Source organism: Ictalurus furcatus, chromosome 3 (assembly GCF_023375685.1).
Source record: "Ictalurus furcatus strain D&B chromosome 3, Billie_1.0, whole genome shotgun sequence".
NCBI classification, from domain to species: domain Eukaryota; kingdom Metazoa; phylum Chordata; class Actinopteri; order Siluriformes; family Ictaluridae; genus Ictalurus; species Ictalurus furcatus.
This window is the reverse complement of record NC_071257.1, coordinates 25328681-25345790: the sequence shown is the minus strand read 5'-3', so window position 1 is coordinate 25345790 and position 17110 is coordinate 25328681. Positions and strand designations below refer to the sequence as shown.

Below are 17110 nucleotides of genomic sequence, written 5' to 3'. Positions count from 1 at the left end.
TATATATATATATATATATATATATATATATATATATATATATATATATATAATATATAATATATATATATTATAAAAAGGTTTTAAATGTAAAAAATTATAATCCTGATAGTATAACCTTATTATTTATTTATTTATTTATTATTTTTACAAAATGTACCTGTAATCTGATTATACTGTTTTTTGATGTAACTGTAACGGATTACAGTTAGCAGTTTTTTTGTATCCTGATTACGTACCTCTATTACATGTATTCTGATACTCCCCAAGCCTGAGCACCACTGTATAATGGGTAGCTGTTGGCACAGTCAGTAAACACTTATGTATAACATATCATTTATTTCTTTGCAGAACAACCTCTAAATCTGTATAATTAATAATTTCAGGGACTTTTTCACAAAAATAATGTGTGGTTATGTATCACCAACACACTTTCATTACTGCATTGGTTCATTGTCCCATCGTTTAATAAAACTACATAAGAACTACATTCTCTTATAACTGTCACATGTTAAGAATTTTATTGTTGGAGTGTGATGGTTGTAGTTTTCAATTTGCATTATATTTATATTCAACAACCAACCATAGACTTCCATTATAAATAAGTTTTGTGATTGATTTTGACAGAATGATGTGATTGATGACAAAATCCTTGTTTATAGTAATCACACATACACAACAGATGTGGAGAACAGGGAATAAGTTAAAAAACATTTGAGGTTTTGGACTTTAAGTCCTAGTAAAAATTCTATTTGCGGTTGATAATTATTGTGCCCTCAGTAGATTTGTAAGCGATTTATGAGCATAAAATACATGGACCTAACATCATTAAGGAAGAATTTAATAAAATGGGCAAAAATTAATCACCTCAAGTATTTAGTTAACCATTTAGAAAACAAATCATGTCACAGCGATTGCAGGAAGAGCCGCACATCACCTTCAATCTACTAGGGCACAGAGTGCATGGATAATATGATAAAGGATTTATGGCAGGAAATGTGGTTTTTCACTTTCAAAATAAATTTTATTAAAGTCTGGGGTTATGGGGGATTTTGAGATAAGTAAGAGGAATTTCAGATAAATTACCGTGTAACTGGTGCTCTCATAAGATATGATGCAGCCTTATCTGAAAAAAGGGAAGTGACAGATGTCAGATTGTTATAACAAGATTGTTGTAGCAAGGGGATAGGGTCTGGTAACTGAGCATACAGTATATACACTACACAACATTTATTATACCCCTTGTAGTCCCAGGACCCATCAGTAAATTTCTTTATCAGGTAATGTTGGATCATATCTTATAAGAACTGTAACTGTTAAATTGTATTGATCTGAAATTCCTCTTATGGATCTTGAAATCCCCTTGGCACTCTTGCAACTACATAATAATCCATAGACATTAAATAATATTATTTATCACAATGGTAAAAAGAGGGCATGGGATGATCTTACAGTGGCTTATCACTACCCTAGTTTCTTTTTTTACCTCCCTTGGTTTACTTTTGGGATCTAGACACCAGTTACCTAGCACACTGAAAACATTTACCGTAAAATTTACAGTCATTTACTGGCAGAAGAGTTAAAGCAGTAAAGAATGTTAATTTTACAATAAATAACTGTAAAACATATTCCCAGTAAAGTACTGTAATAAGTCAAAAACAATTTGCATAGAATGCTGCTCGGGTGTCCCTCTGGTCCCTCTGGTGCTCTTCAGTTTGGTGATCCTACTAGTTCAGTATTTCTGAAGAAATCTGCGGCACTCAATAAATTAAAATCTAAAAAAGCCTTTAATATCTCTTGGCTTTTCAGTTATAGTTATAGTTAAAAAAAACAAAACAAAAACAAAACATGCCTATGCATTTCAGCCATTAAGGCCTTCATCAGGGCAAGTCGAAATGGGTGCTTTTGGGCTTTTTTCGGCTCATTATTTATTTATTTTTACTGCAACTATAACTGAATAGCCATGAGATATTAAAGCCTTTTTAAATGTGTTACCCTCGTGAGTGCCTCAGATTTCTTCAAAAGTACTGTATTATCTAATTATCTATAATTCCTGTTATTGTTATGGTATATTACTGTATGTTTCTAGTTATAAACTGTAAATTTGCAAAAAAAAAGTACATGTGCTCATTTGGCTGATGCACAAGAAACCTGAACAGAAGTTTGAGGGTCATGCACGAGAAGCTTGGCAAATCTGGGATTTAAACACATAACCTTCTGATTTGTAACTCGGTGTCTTAAGGACTGAGCCACCACAACTAGTTCATTGACCCTGCACTGATTAAATTTTTTACTAGCATATAGTAAAAGTATAGTAACTTTAAACTTAAGGTCAAGAGAAAGAGAAGTTTTATCATTCTAACCCAAGCCATCAACATTAGATATCCTACTATTCAATGTGTTTTCTGGGCTTTTATTGTAAACCAATGCATGGCTCTAATGGCATAATCTTTTACAGTACAATAATGTAAGGTAAATACCGTAAATATATATATTTTTTAAATTTTACAGTTCCGGTATCTAACCCTGTTTCCATCTTTCTGCATAGTTTAATTCCAATCCTAAAGTAACATACCTGATCCACTTAAACACTCACTCATTCACACTTGGGGGCAGTTTAGAGTAACCAATCCACCTACTGGCATGTTTTTAGGAGGTGAAGAAAACTAGAGAAGTAGGAGGAAACCCACATGAATATGGGGTGAACATGTGAGACTCCACACAGACAGCAACCCAAGCTCAATACAGACAGCACAGGGTGGCTAAACAAACAAACAAATAAGTAAATAATGTTGTTAGAGTGGATCGATCTGCTAGACCGGAATTCTAGCATTTGAGACACAACCTGAATAGAACTTGATGTATTAGAACTAACCCTCTGTATTGTGTTTGATAGTTACAGAGTGGCTGATTTCATTGAGTAAGAGCTCAAAAGTAAGGTTTGGCGTGACAAAAATTAGCATCAGGGATTAGAAATGATTTTTCCCCATGTTGGCTCAGTCCGAAACCCCACCAATATTTTTCCATTCCATGCCACCCTCTTTAGCTGGAAACCCATTGGAATGAAATAAAAGAACAGTTAATAATGTTTTTTCCATACAATCAATTCACTGTCAACCACCCTCTTAACACTACCTTCAGTCTTCTGCATTAAGAAGAAGGATTTTTTTTTTTTTTTTTTTTAATATTATGCTGCTTCCTTCTACTTTGCAGTGTGATTTGTTGCCTCCAGAATAGTAGGTAAAATATTTGTAAATATTAACCTTAATTCAGGCATACAGATAGTGACAAATTCGGGAAAGGAATTTAAGCCTATTGGTAAACTATTTAGGTTTAGGCTATACTTTCTTAATGGGGATGGAAAATCACATTATTAAACAGTTTAGCACATTTTCTCTGTGGAAAAATTTAGAGTGATATAGTTTTTTTTTTTTTCTATTACATTCAGTGAAAAATTCTGTTCCCTGTAATCTTTCTAATCCCTGATGAGCACTGTGTCTTTTATACATTTAATTATAGCCTTTTGTAAGGAGAATATTTGTGTTATGATGATTTTTATTAGCAGACGCCACAGGCAGTGACTAGAATACTTTTCCCACTGCTGCTATAGGAGACAAAAATATATGCGGATTTTTCCACTCTAATAACTGACTAAACGCTTCTTTAATGACTGGTGTAAAAGCTTGATACTGTTTGCATTAGCACTTAATGTTGGAAAAGTCACAATGTGTCAAGAGCTTTGTACAGGCAATTTTCACAGACGTTTCATATCAGTTCCTGAGAACACTAATGTCACATATATAATCATTTTAAAACCTTATAAATGGGGAAATGATTTCTGCACTGAAATTAAAAGCCAATTTAGAGGAAGCAAATGAAATTAGGGCTTCCTGATTTCTTTGTAGGGCAGGCTGCAGAAAGTAATTGCATTGCCATCTTAACTCTGTGATGAGAAGAAGCCATTAACATGTTGTCTCATATATACTCTAGCCTCATATCTACTTTTTTTAAGAAAAAAGGGGAAAAAATCATGCTCTGACTTCAACAGGATGCAATAAAGGCAGTATGAAAAGGATTGACTGAGATTGGATATTGTCTGTTATTGTCTTGAGTTATCTATGTGTGCTTAGCTTAAGTAATTTAAATGTAAAGCAAAATGATGTGATATTATGGGTGATGAAGTTTGGTATTAAAGCTCATTCTCTCATGTATACACATATTCACTCTTTCTCTCTGTGTCTCGTTCTGTGTTTCTCTTTGCGTGCAGAAGCCATCTGTACAGCCGAAGCCAGAAGCAGGCCCACCACACAGTCCTTGGCTTACTGTCTCTCAGTATGCATGCCAAAGACGGACCACACTGTACAATCATAACAAGATCCTCACTGTAAGTGTATACAGTGAGGGAAAAAAGTATTTGATCCCCTGCTGATTTTGTACGTTTGCCCACTGACAAAGAAATGATCAGTCTATAATTTTAATGGTAGTTGTATTTGAACAGTGAGAGACAGAATAACAACAAAAAAATCCAGAAAAACGCATGTCAAAAATTTTATAAATTAATTTGCATTTTAATGAGGGAAAAAAGTATTTGACCCCCTCTCAATCAGAAAGATTTCTGGCTCCCAGGTGTCTTTTATACAGGTAACGAGCTGAGATTAGGAGCACACTCTTAAAGGGGGTGCTCCTAATATCAGTTTGTTACCTGTATAAAAGACACCTGTCCACAGAAGCAATCAATCAGTCATATTCCAAACTCTCCACCATGGCCAAGACCAAAGAGCTCTCCAAGGATGTCAGGGACAAGACTGTAGACCTACACAAGTCTGGAATGGGCTACAAGACCATTGCCAAGCAGCTTGGTGAGAAGGGGACAACAGTTGGTGCGATTATTCGCAAATGGAAGAAGCACAAAAGAACTGTCAATCTCCCTCGGCCTGGGACTCCATGCAAGATCTCACCTCGTGGAGTTGCATTGATCATGAGAACAGTGAGGAATCAGCCCAGAACTACACGGGAGGATCTTGTCAATGATCTCAAGGCAGCTGGGACCATAGTCACCAAGAAAACAATTGGTAACACACTACGCCGTGAAGGACTGAAATCCTGCAGCGCGCGCAAGGTCCGCTGCTCAAGAAAACACATATACATGCCCGTCTGAAGTTTGCCAATGAACATCTGAATGATTCTGAGGACAACTGGGTGAAAGCGTTGAGGTCAGATGAGACCAAAATGGAGCTCTTTGGCATCAACTCAACTCGCCGTGTTTGGAGGAGGAGGAATGCTGCCTATGACCCCTGGAACACCATCCCCACCGCCAAACATGGAGGTGGAAACATTATGCTTTGGGGTTTTTTTCTGCTAAGGGGACAGGACAACTTCACCGCATCAAAGGGACGATGGACGGGGCCATGTACCGTCAAATCTTGGGTGAAAACCTCCTTCCCTCAGACAGGGCATTGAAAATGGGTCGTGGATGGGTATTCCAGCATGACAATGACCCAAAACACACGGCCAAGGCAACAAAGGAGTGGCTCAAGAAGAAGCACATTAAGGTCCTGGAGAGACCTAGGCAGTCTCCAGACCTTAATCCCATAGAAAATCTGTGGAGGGAGCTGAAGGTTCGAGTTGCCAAACGTCAGCCTCGAAACCTTAATGACTTGGAGAAGATCTGCAAAGAGGAGTGGGACAAAATCCCTCCTGAGATGTGTGCAAACCTGGTGGCCAACTACAAGAAACGTCTGACCTCTGTGATTGCCAACAAGGGTTTTTAAACCAAGTACTAAGTCATGTTTTGCAGAGGGGTCAAATACTTATTTCCCTCATTAAAATGCAAATCAATTTATAACATTTTTGATGTGCATTTTTCTGGATTTTTTTGTTGTTATTCTGTCTCTCACTGTTCAAATAAATCTACCATTAAAGTTATAGACTGATCATTTCTTTGTCAGTGGGTAAACATACAAAATCAGCAGGGGATCAAATACTTTTTTCCCTCACTGTATATATACACACACACACACACGGTGAAGAAAGGGTTTCTTCAGATTGTCGATCACAACATGGTTATTTTTGACCCTGACCCACATTTAAAGTATAAAATATGGCATTTGAAAGTGAGTGCACACATTTATATTCACACTTTTCATACTCTCACGCTGTATGTTCTGGATATCATGGAGAAATGTTCTGCTGAAAATGGAACTGAAACTGGAAGATGAATATATTTTAAACATAATGAATATATTCTATTAATATTATGGCATTGAAACTATTACGGTCCAGCAATGCATTATACAGTACTGTGCAAAAGAAATGCTGTAGAGCACAGGTGCCTTCAAAATTAATGAAATGAAATGTTTCTACATTAAAACAAACTATAAAGAGCAGTCACGAGTAATAAATAAAGCAAACTCAATATTTGGATTGATGACCCTTTGCTTAAAAAAAAAGTAGCTCCATGTACAATTTGTGTGGTTTTATAAGGATATGAGCTGTAAGTTTAATTGAGCATCTCGCAGAACCAGCCGCAGTTCTTTTGGAGACTTTGACTGTCACACTTGCTTCATATTTTTGCAGCAAAACCCAGCAGCCTTCATAAAGTTTTTTTTGTCTGAAAAGTGGTTTCTTACAGACATACAAACATTTCACTGTGACATTAAATTTTTTGCTGGAAAACTAAAGTTTCGAAATCTGACTTCATAATGAAGAAATGACTTCATAAAATAAAAATCTATTGCTGAGACCCAGTTTGCTACTATCCATCCTAAACAGTATCCGAGATTAGAATTATCATGTACCAAAATCGTAGAATGTTGAAATGAGAATCCCAAAGGTACCCGGTTGATCTACTATTTTTGGTAGGTTTTTAAAGTGTGGATCCGTGGACACTTTTTCAGCTAATATTGCCGACAACTCCTTGCGCGATGGATGAGGAGTTTCGTGACGGTTTGCGTCACAGAATACAAGGACGCATTTTAGGGATGTGTCAATGAAATGTGGAAAAATTAATTGAGGGAATGGTAAATTAAGTAATATAGTATACATTATATAAGGAATAACGAATGAAGAAAAGCTGAAATGCAACAATTTTGTTTGTTTACAGTGACAGTGTGTATTTGTAGGCAGCAATGTCCTCTTCCATTACATGACATGTTAGTATGTCCCAGTACTCTTTTGCTACACGCTCAAAAGTATGTACTTTTTCTTCACTTTTAGTGCATAGTATAAATAGGCAAATTGGGATGTAGCATATACCAAAGTTTGTACTAAAAACAATTAGGGTGCCTAAGAATTTTACACAGTACTGTATCACAAGGTCTCATTGATGGAATAATAAGAATGATGTGGTGCAAACTATTACATACACAACTTAAAGGCACACATAGGCAGCTTTTGTCTTTTCTAATTTTGTAAGTTTCAGGCTCATAATGTTGGAATGAGTTAATGCTTCCATTAATCGTTAATGTTTCCATCCATGTATTTTTATTCGATTTTTGGGATATCGAATAAAAAACGCTGGATGTAAACACAAGATGCGCATAAAATCTTCAAAATGCACATAAAAAAGTTCTATTGAGGTGGATATTTTTTTATTCGATAAGAAGACATGCATATAAACTATGATGGAAACACACTTAGCGAATAAATTCCTCGACGTGCATTAAAAAGTCACGTGACTTTGCCACAACAAATCATGTGACTGGATAACTGGCTCAGAAATTGCTGACGCTAAATGTCTCCCCCACAACTCTGTATTCAGTACATGAGGCTAACTTATACAGCACAATGGCATCTCAAACATTGTTTTTGTTATTCTGAAATGACTGAGCCAAAGTCTGTCATTTAAATTATTTGGTATATTTACAGTACCTCCCAGAACTGTCTCACATAATTCCATTCCCAAGTATCAGACATCAGTCTCCGATTGCAAGATAACACGAGGTCTGTGATAGCGTTTGGTCTACGCACTCTAAAGCGCAAGTAATTTATTATATTGGAAAAAAGAGCCACAGGGGCTTCCCCAGTTGCAGCAACTTCCATTTGTATTGATACTTTGTGCCAGTTTCCCCGGAAGTGAGGCTTTTGTTCTTGCTTTTATTCGCAAATGTTTTATGCGATATTCCAATTTTTTACATAGGTTAAATTAGCAACTTGGATGGAAACATGGCTACAGAGAGGCCGTATGAGTCTACAATCTGGGCTAGAAAGAAATCAGCCCTAGCCTCACTTCTTCATACGCTTCTGTGAATTTTTCTTAATACTGTTGGTGGTGCTGTTGCTCTTGGCTCTACAAGAATCCAAAATAACATGCTTTTAGACATTTGTGAACAGCAAATAACATCAAATGCTTTATTGATGTCTTTTTTTGAAAGGCATCTTTGGAGGTTTACCCCTGCTCACTTTATACCAGCTGCCTCTGCTGCTAAGGTCAATGAGCGTATCATAGACAAACCATAACAGGGCCGAACTTTTTACAATCGCATGGGCGCATGATTAAAAATCTTCAGCATGAGGATTATGCCGTTTCACCCCTGCGCTTATCTGATCTATACCTGCTCAGCAAACATCATCAGATATTAATGAAAACGCATAACCCGTACTGCACAGAAGCCTGGAGAGCAAACACCCCTTGCAAAGCACAATGATTCATTCAACCTGATAAGAGTGAAATACTAGATCATATATAATAGCAATCATGTTTTTGTTTTTTTTGAGAGTAAGAAATGTCTCTGACCTTGTCTTGCATGAGCGAATGAACATTTTGTGCTCGCCATCTCTGGCTCTGAGTGCAGAGTAGTGCATCTGTCTAAAAGTGGAAAGAGAACATGAAAACTGAGAATGTGGAGAGGTAGAGAGACAGGCAGGGAAAAGAGAGGTGAGAGAAGAGAAAATGTTGTAAAGAAAATGAGGAGAGAGAGAGAGAGAGAGAGAGAGAGAGAGATGGTAAAGACCAGGACAGGGAGTATGGGAACTAGGCACACAAGAGACTGGATAGAGACAGAAATGAAAGACAAAGACCAGGCAGAGAAGGACGTGCTCAGAAGGGTATTTAAGGCCATTTGTGCAGAAAGCTGGAGGTGAGAGCTGATGTCACCCACAAACACAATTCCATCCCTGTACCTCAGTGAAATGTCAATCAACACATGCTCCTCTCCTCGTTGTTGTTTTATCCCCTTCCCTTTTATCCACAGACCTTAGGCTTTTCTACATCTTTCTACACACATGAGAACACACTGTCATGTTCTGTAAGCAGCTCTTATACATGCAGTCTGCATGTGGGTGTTTATGAATGTGAGCTGTATCAAGCTGCAGAGCTGTATAGTTGAATGTTCAGGTTCGATGCTTGGTATTTGAGCATTAATTAGCTGGCAATAGGTAATGAGCTTCCATGTAGTTGCCCTTAATCATCAGGGCTGTGCTGGTGTGCTTGCTGCTTAGATTGCGGCTCTGTGATGGTGCTGTACACTTGACTGAGCAGCATCACGCACGGATGGATCGATCCCTTAACAATCCTGTGGGCTGAGCTTTCTCACACCTTAGCACTTAATCACAGTAGGTTTACACACACACACACACACACACACACACGCACACATACACACACAGTTTGTCTTACTATCCTTGTCAGGACCTTCCACTGGCATAATTAGTAATGCAGTTAATTAAACCTAACCTTTTGGCTGTCTTAATTTAAAAAATGTTCAAATAAAAAGAAGCAGTTTTCCTTGTCGTGACCAGTCAAATGTCCCCACACAGTCAAACCTGTCAGATGTTTTTATACTGTAATTGCGGATACATTCCAACTCCACCAACATAAAAAAAAAAAAAATGTGCCCACACATGGACCCACCGCCAGACAGTATAGCTCACCTGTGTGTAAACATTAGCCAGTTTCATTTATTTTCTGTTCACTCTCATTCATCCATCCACCCATCCATCCATCCATCCATCCATCCATTTTCTTTACCGCTTATCCTACACAAGGTTGTGGGGGAGTCTGGAGCCTATCCCAGGGACTTTGGGGCACAAGGCGGGGGACACCCAGGATGGTGTGCCAACCCATAGCAGGGCATAATCGTACACACACACACACACTCACACACACATTCAAACACACATTCAAACACTATGGACAATTTAGAGATGCCAATCCGCCTACAGTGCATTTCTTTGGACTGGGGGAAGAAACCGGAGTACCCAGAAGAAACCCCTGAAGCACAGGGAGAACATGTAAACTCCGCACGCACAGGGCAGAGGTGAGAATCGCACCTGGAGGTTGCAAGTGTCATAGTGTTATCCACTATGCCATCAAGCCTGCTGCGCTTAACCCACTCTATATTATATTTCTGCAAGCCATTTTGTTCACCAGCCTTTATTCCCCACTGCACATAATGTTGCATTATTTGTTTCACTGAAAATAACCAGGCATTTTGTTAATCTCCATTGCTGACCTTGTAAAGTGTAACAAGGGAAACATTAAATATGAACAATTACATAACCTGACTTCTCCTATTATGGTCGAGCTCGAACACACGCTGCAAATGCACTTTCCGGCTCGATCATGCTGTGCTCACTGGAGGAAGGATGGTTTTCAGTGGTCCTGTTTTATAGAGGACACCGGACTAGCTGAGCCCATTTAGCCTCCCCGGGCCAATAAACCTTGAGAGCATTCATCTCAGCTCAGCTCTAAACAGAGTTTTTCTTCCACGCCTGTGACAGGCATTCAGGGAAAACCTGAATAGAAAAAAAGATACTCAAGACAGCACATGAGATCTACATTTTGAATGAACATTTTGGGCTGGCAGGTTTCTTAAAGATTCCAGTCATTTTACAGCCATGACAGGTGACCGATTGAAAAGATATTAAAACCTTTGATAATAACTTTCATGAATAGATATGTGCAAATCATTAGTTATTTAGAAATTGACAGTTAACAAATGGCTTTATGTAACAATTTGTGTAGTTTCTAACATGTCTATACAGTACTGTTGGATCATTAATTACTATGACCAAAAGTAACTCGAAAATAAAAGTGTTTATAAATGACAATTAATTTGGTTGCACATATGATCACCAAGTACATGTTTTCCTGTAACCTTATGATATAGTTCTTCATTATTAAATGAGCTGAAAAACATGTTCATCATCGCTTAAGCTACTGAAAGAATCAGTGTAAGCGTTATCACTGTTATATAATGAAAACACTTTTTAATGGCTAGGCTTTTAGAAAAAAGTAAGTGTATAGTTTTTTTTAAAATTTTTTTTTTAAGTATTTGTATAGTTAAACACCCGTTGACAGATAAATGAAGGATAAGTGAAGGAAACTAGAGTACCTGGATAAATCCCCCAAAGCATGGTGAGAACATGCAAACTCTGCACACAGAAAATGGAGACAGGAATCAAACATCCATCCATACAGATGCGAGGCAAACATGCTAAGCACTTAATTGTATTGTAAACATGCTAATAAGATTGATTGTATTGTAAACAATTGTAAACAATAAAACATTTCCCTAATCACTTCCAGTGCTTCTAGACACATTCTTATTCTCCCAAACCCCTTTCTAAAGTGTACTTCATTAATATATACTTCGTTTGCGACAGCAACAGTTGAAAAACTCATTGTAAAAATCTCTCTTTAGACATATTCACTCTGATTGTTTCTCAGGATAGTGTCTTTAATACAGTTTCTCCTCTGATAAAACAGTATTGCACTAAACAGCTAGTATAAATTACATCTCAAGCTGGTAGATCTAGTTTAGCCCGTGGGTTTCATGTTTGCTTCACAAATGGCAATATGATCACATTATTGTAGAATGGATTTATTTACGGAAAACTGCAGTCATGATATTGTGTTATATGTGAGGGTAAAATGTTAGGCTTTATAACGGCTGTGACTCTTTATAACTTCGGTGTAATTTTGCAGGATTGCACACTTCACTTTCTTTTTCTTTACAAAACAAAGTTATGCAAATATTTATCTCTGTTTATGTTTATCTCTGTTTATTATTCCTACAGTGAAACGCAGAAATCTTCTTTGCTGTATTGGCGATCTATAATGGCTGTACATTCTGGCTGTTCATGAGACACTGTTTCCTAGTGGACACTTTGTCTTATGCGAGTGTCCACACATGATGCCCCAATGTGCTCGAAGAGATGTGCTTGTAGAAATATAATCAGCCCTAAGCTGGTATCCACTTAGTCATGTCTCTACAGACCCCTGTGGTTCCCAGCACAGCAGGCCTTCGCTCTCTTATCCTCACCATTATCAGGCTCATACACTCATTAACCACCACAGGGGGGAGAGCCTGTGTGTGTGTGTGTGTGTGTGTGTGTGTGTGTGTGTGTTAGACAGACTGTGTTTGAAGGTGACTGTTTATCCTAGAAAAAGAGAATCTATGATGTGTGTGTGTGTGTGTGTGTGTGTGTGTGTGTTCATGTCTATTGAGTGTGCATAGTTTGTGTCCTTCTTTGCCCTGTTACTGTGACTGGGTACATTACATATGGTCATTAGAGACTGCTCTAGCAGAATTAAATTCATTTTCCCAGTTAAATACTTTTCCCCACAGCCTTTAAAATGAAAAATCTCTTTTCTGTTATCTTCAGTTATATAAAAAACAAAACAAAACAAAATAAACAAACAAACAAACAAAAAAACCCCACAGCTGATAACTGTCACTCCATCTTCCCCTGTGGCTGCAGATTTGATTTAAACCACTTTATACTGGGTGTAAGACACAAAATATGACAGACACTAATGCTATACCACAACCCCATGAACATGAACATGAACATGACTATGGGAGGCACAGTGGCTTAGTGGTTAGCACATTTGCCTCACACTTCCGGGGTTGGGGGTTTGAATCCTGCCTCCTCCCTATGCGTGAGTTTGCATGTTCTCTCTGTGCTTCGGGAGTTTCCTCAGGGTACTCCTGTTTCCTCCCCCAGTCCAAAGACATTCATAGTAGGCTGATTGGCATCTCTAAATTGTCCATAATGTGTGTGATTGTGCCCTGTGATGGATTTGCACCCTGTCCTCGGTTGTCCCGAGGTCCCAGGGATAGTCTCCAGGCTCCCTGCAACCTTGTGTAGGATAAGCAGTACAGAAAATGGATGGATGCACATGAATATTCATGTTCTTAAAGGAAACACATTGTTTGACTGCTCCAGTATCTTCATCTTTTATATGCACTACCAGTCAACTACCAGTGCACACACTAGATCGAATGTATATATTTTTATATTATAATGAATATATTTTTAAAGACACTTTGATAAAGATTTATGGTTAAAGTTTATTTCAAATGAGAATGAATGTAAAAAGTGAAGCAGTGAAGCAATGCCAATAAATATCATATTATATTATAAATATTACTGAATTAAAAATATATTTTTGCACTAAGATGATACGAGTCATTTTCATTTAGAAAATTTTCATTTGGAGATGTAGGTTTTGGGAAAACAACCAGCTACATTCATCAGAAAATATCACAGGCAGGAACAAAAAAACAATAGTTGAGACCAATTATGAACTGAAGCGATGTTGCTGAGTGTGAGGAACTGTCAGAGCCAGAAATCACAGACCCTGCGGACAGTGCTGGCATACCTCTGTTTTTTTTGTTTTGTTTCCCGAGTTTTTCTTACAGTTTCTAGGGCATAGTGGTAGGGAAAGGAAGGAAGGAAGGGAGGGAGGGAGGGAGGAATGAAGGAAAGAAGGAAGAAAGGGAGGAAGGTAGGAAGGAAGGAAGGGAGGAAGGAAAGAAGGAAAAAAGGGAGGGAGGAAGGAAGGAAAGAAGGAAGAAAGGGAGGAAGGAAGGAAGGAAAGAAGGAAGGAAGGGAGGAAGGTAGGAAGGAATGAAGGAAAGAAGGAAGAAAGGGAGGAAGGTAGGAAGGAAGGAAGGGAGGAAGGAAAGAAGGAAAAAAGGGAGGAAGGAAGGAAGGAAAGAAGGAAGAAAGGGAGGAAGGAAGGAAGGAAAGAAGGAAGAAAGGGAGGGAGGAAGGAAGGAAGGAAAGAAGGAAGGAAGGGAGGAAGGTAGGAAGGAATGAAGGAAAGAAGGAAGAAAGGGAGGAAGGTAGGAAGGAAGGGAGGGAGGAAGGAATGAAGGAAAGAAGGAAGAAAGGGAGGAAGGTAGGAAGGAAGGAAGGGAGGAAGGAAAGAAGGAAAAAAGGGAGGAAGGAAGGAAGGAAAGAAGGAAGAAAGGGAGGAAGGAAGGAAGGAAAGAAGGAAGAAAGGGAGGGAGGAAGGAAGGGAGGAAGGAAAGAAGGAAGAAAGGGAGGAAGGAAGGAAGGAAAGAAGGAAGAAAGGGAGGAAGGGAGGAAGGAATGAAGGAAAGAAGGAAGAAAGGGAGGAAGGTAGGAAGGAAGGAAGGGAGGAAGGAAAGAAGGAAAAAAGGGAGGAAGGAAGGAAGGAAAGAAGGAAAGAAGGAAGAAAGGGAGGAAGGAAGGAAGGAATGAAGGAAAGAAGGAAGAAAGGGAGGAAGGAAGGAAGGAAAGAAGGAAGAAAGGGAGGAAGGAAGGAAGGAAAGAAGGAAGAAAGGGAGGAAGGAAGGAAGGAAAGAAGGAAGAAAGGGAGGGAGGAAGGAAGGGAGGAAGGAAAGAAGGAAGAAAGGGAGGAAGGAAGGAAGGAAAGAAGGAAGAAAGGGAGGGAGGAAGGAAGGGAGGAAGGAAAGAAGGACGAAAGGGAGGAAGGAAGGAAAGAAGGAAGAAAGGGAGGAAGGAAGGAAGGAAGGGAGGAAGGAAGGAAGGGAGGAAGGAAAGAAGGAAGAAAGGGAGGAAGGAAGGAAGGAAGGGAGGAAGGAAGGAAGGGAGGAAGGAAAGAAGGACGAAAGGGAGGAAGGAAGGAAAGAAGGAAGAAAGGTAGGAAGGAAGGAAGGAAGGGAGGAAGGAAAGAAGGAAGAAAGGGAGGAAGGAAGGAAGGAAGGAAAGAAGGAAGAAAGGGAGGAAGGAAGGAAGGAAAGAAGGAAGAAAGGGAGGAAGGGAGGAAGGAATGAAGGAAAGAAGGAAGAAAGGGAGGAAGGTAGGAAGGAAGGAAGGGAGGAAGGAAAGAAGGAAAAAAGGGAGGAAGGAAGGAAGGAAAGAAGGAAAGAAGGAAGAAAGGGAGGAAGGAAGGAAGGAAAGAAGGAAGAAAGGGAGGAAGGAAGGAAGGAAAGAAGGAAGAAAGGGAGGAAGGAAGGAAGGAAAGAAGGAAGAAAGGGAGGAAGGAAGGAAGGAAAGAAGGAAGAAAGGGAGGGAGGAAGGAAGGGAGGAAGGAAAGAAGGAAGAAAGGGAGGAAGGAAGGAAGGAAAGAAGGAAGAAAGGGAGGGAGGAAGGAAGGGAGGAAGGAAAGAAGGACGAAAGGGAGGAAGGAAGGAAAGAAGGAAGAAAGGGAGGAAGGAAGGAAGGAAGGGAGGAAGGAAGGAAGGGAGGAAGGAAAGAAGGAAGAAAGGGAGGAAGGAAGGAAGGAAGGGAGGAAGGAAGGAAGGGAGGAAGGAAAGAAGGACGAAAGGGAGGAAGGAAGGAAAGAAGGAAGAAAGGTAGGAAGGAAGGAAGGAAGGGAGGAAGGAAAGAAGGAAGAAAGGGAGGAAGGAAGGAAGGAAGGAAAGAAGGAAGAAAGGGAGGAAGGAAGGGAGGAAGGAAGGAAGGGAGGAAGGAAAGAAGGAAGAAAGGGAGGAAGGAAGGAAGGAAGGGAGGAAGGAAGGAAGGGAGGAAGGAAAGAAGGAAGAAAGGGAGGAAGGAAGGAAGGAAGGAAAGAAGGAAGAAAGGGAGGAAGGAATGAAGGAAGGAAAGAAGGAAGAAAGGGAGGAAGGAAGGAAGGAAAGAAGGAAGGAAGGGAGGAAGGTAGGAAGGAATGAAGGAAAGAAGGAAGAAAGGGAGGAAGGTAGGAAGGAAGGAAGGGAGGAAGGAAAGAAGGAAAAAAGGGAGGAAGGAAGGAAGGAAAGAAGGAAGAAAGGGAGGAAGGAAGGAAGGAAAGAAGGAAGAAAGGGAGGGAGGAAGGAAGGAAGGAAAGAAGGAAGGAAGGGAGGAAGGTAGGAAGGAATGAAGGAAAGAAGGAAGAAAGGGAGGAAGGTAGGAAGGAAGGGAGGGAGGAAGGAATGAAGGAAAGAAGGAAGAAAGGGAGGAAGGTAGGAAGGAAGGAAGGGAGGAAGGAAAGAAGGAAAAAAGGGAGGAAGGAAGGAAGGAAAGAAGGAAAGAAGGAAAGAAGGAAGAAAGGGAGGAAGGAAGGAAGGAATGAAGGAAAGAAGGAAGAAAGGGAGGAAGGAAGGAAGGAAAGAAGGAAGAAAGGGAGGAAGGAAGGAAGGAAAGAAGGAAGAAAGGGAGGAAGGAAGGAAGGAAAGAAGGAAGAAAGGGAGGGAGGAAGGAAGGGAGGAAGGAAAGAAGGAAGAAAGGGAGGAAGGAAGGAAGGAAAGAAGGAAGAAAGGGAGGAAGGAAGGAAGGAAGGGAGGAAGGAAGGAAGGGAGGAAGGAAAGAAGGAAGGGAGGAAGGAAAGAAGGAAGAAAGGGAGGAAGGAAGGAAGGAAAGAAGGAAGAAAGGGAGGAAGGAAGGAAGGAAGGAAGGAAGAAAGGGAGGAAGGTAGGAAGGTACTAAGGAAGGAAGGAAAGAAGGAAGAAAGGGAGGAAGGTAGGAAGGAAGGAAGGAAGGAAGGGAGGAAGGAAGGAAGGAAGGAAAGAAGGAAGAAAGGGAGGAAGGAAGGAAGGAAAGAAGGAAGAAAGGGAGGAAGGAAGGAAGGAAGAAAGGGAGGAAGGTACTAAGGAAGGAGGGAAAGAAGGAAGAAAGGGAGGAAGGTAGGAAGGAAGGAAGGGAGGAAGGAAAGAAGGACGAAAGGGAGGAAAGTAGGAAGGGAGGAAAGAAAGAAGGATGAAAGGGAGGATGGAAGGAAGGAAGGAAGGAAGGAAGGAGGAAGAAAGGGAGGAAGGAAGGAAGGAAGGAAGGAAGGAAAGAAGGAAGAAAGGGAGGAAGGAAGGAAGGAAGGAATGAAGGAAAGAAGGAAGAAAGGGAGGAAGGAAGGAAGGAAAGAAGGAAGAAAGGGAGGAAAGAAGGAAGGAAAGAAGGAAGAAAGGGAGGAAGGAATGAAGGAAGGAAAGAAGGAAGAAAGGGAGGAAGGAAGGAAGGACGAAAGGGAGGAAGGAAGGAA

The 17110-nt window shown here is 39.9% G+C and overlaps 1 protein-coding gene across 2 annotated transcripts in view; it reads left to right on the top strand.

Annotated features, from left to right (window-relative positions):
* dntt (deoxynucleotidyltransferase, terminal) overlaps positions 1 to 17110 on the top strand; it is a 152407-nt gene that overhangs the window by 13873 nt on the left and 121424 nt on the right. For both annotated transcript variants that reach the window (XR_008385610.1, XM_053621678.1), the window contains exon 3: positions 4268 to 4384. Coding sequence is in view for 1 of the 2 variants with exons in the window: in XM_053621678.1 (XP_053477653.1) it covers positions 4268 to 4384 (117 nt within the window). In the remaining variant the exon portion in view is untranslated. The remainder of the gene's footprint in view (positions 1 to 4267; positions 4385 to 17110) is intronic.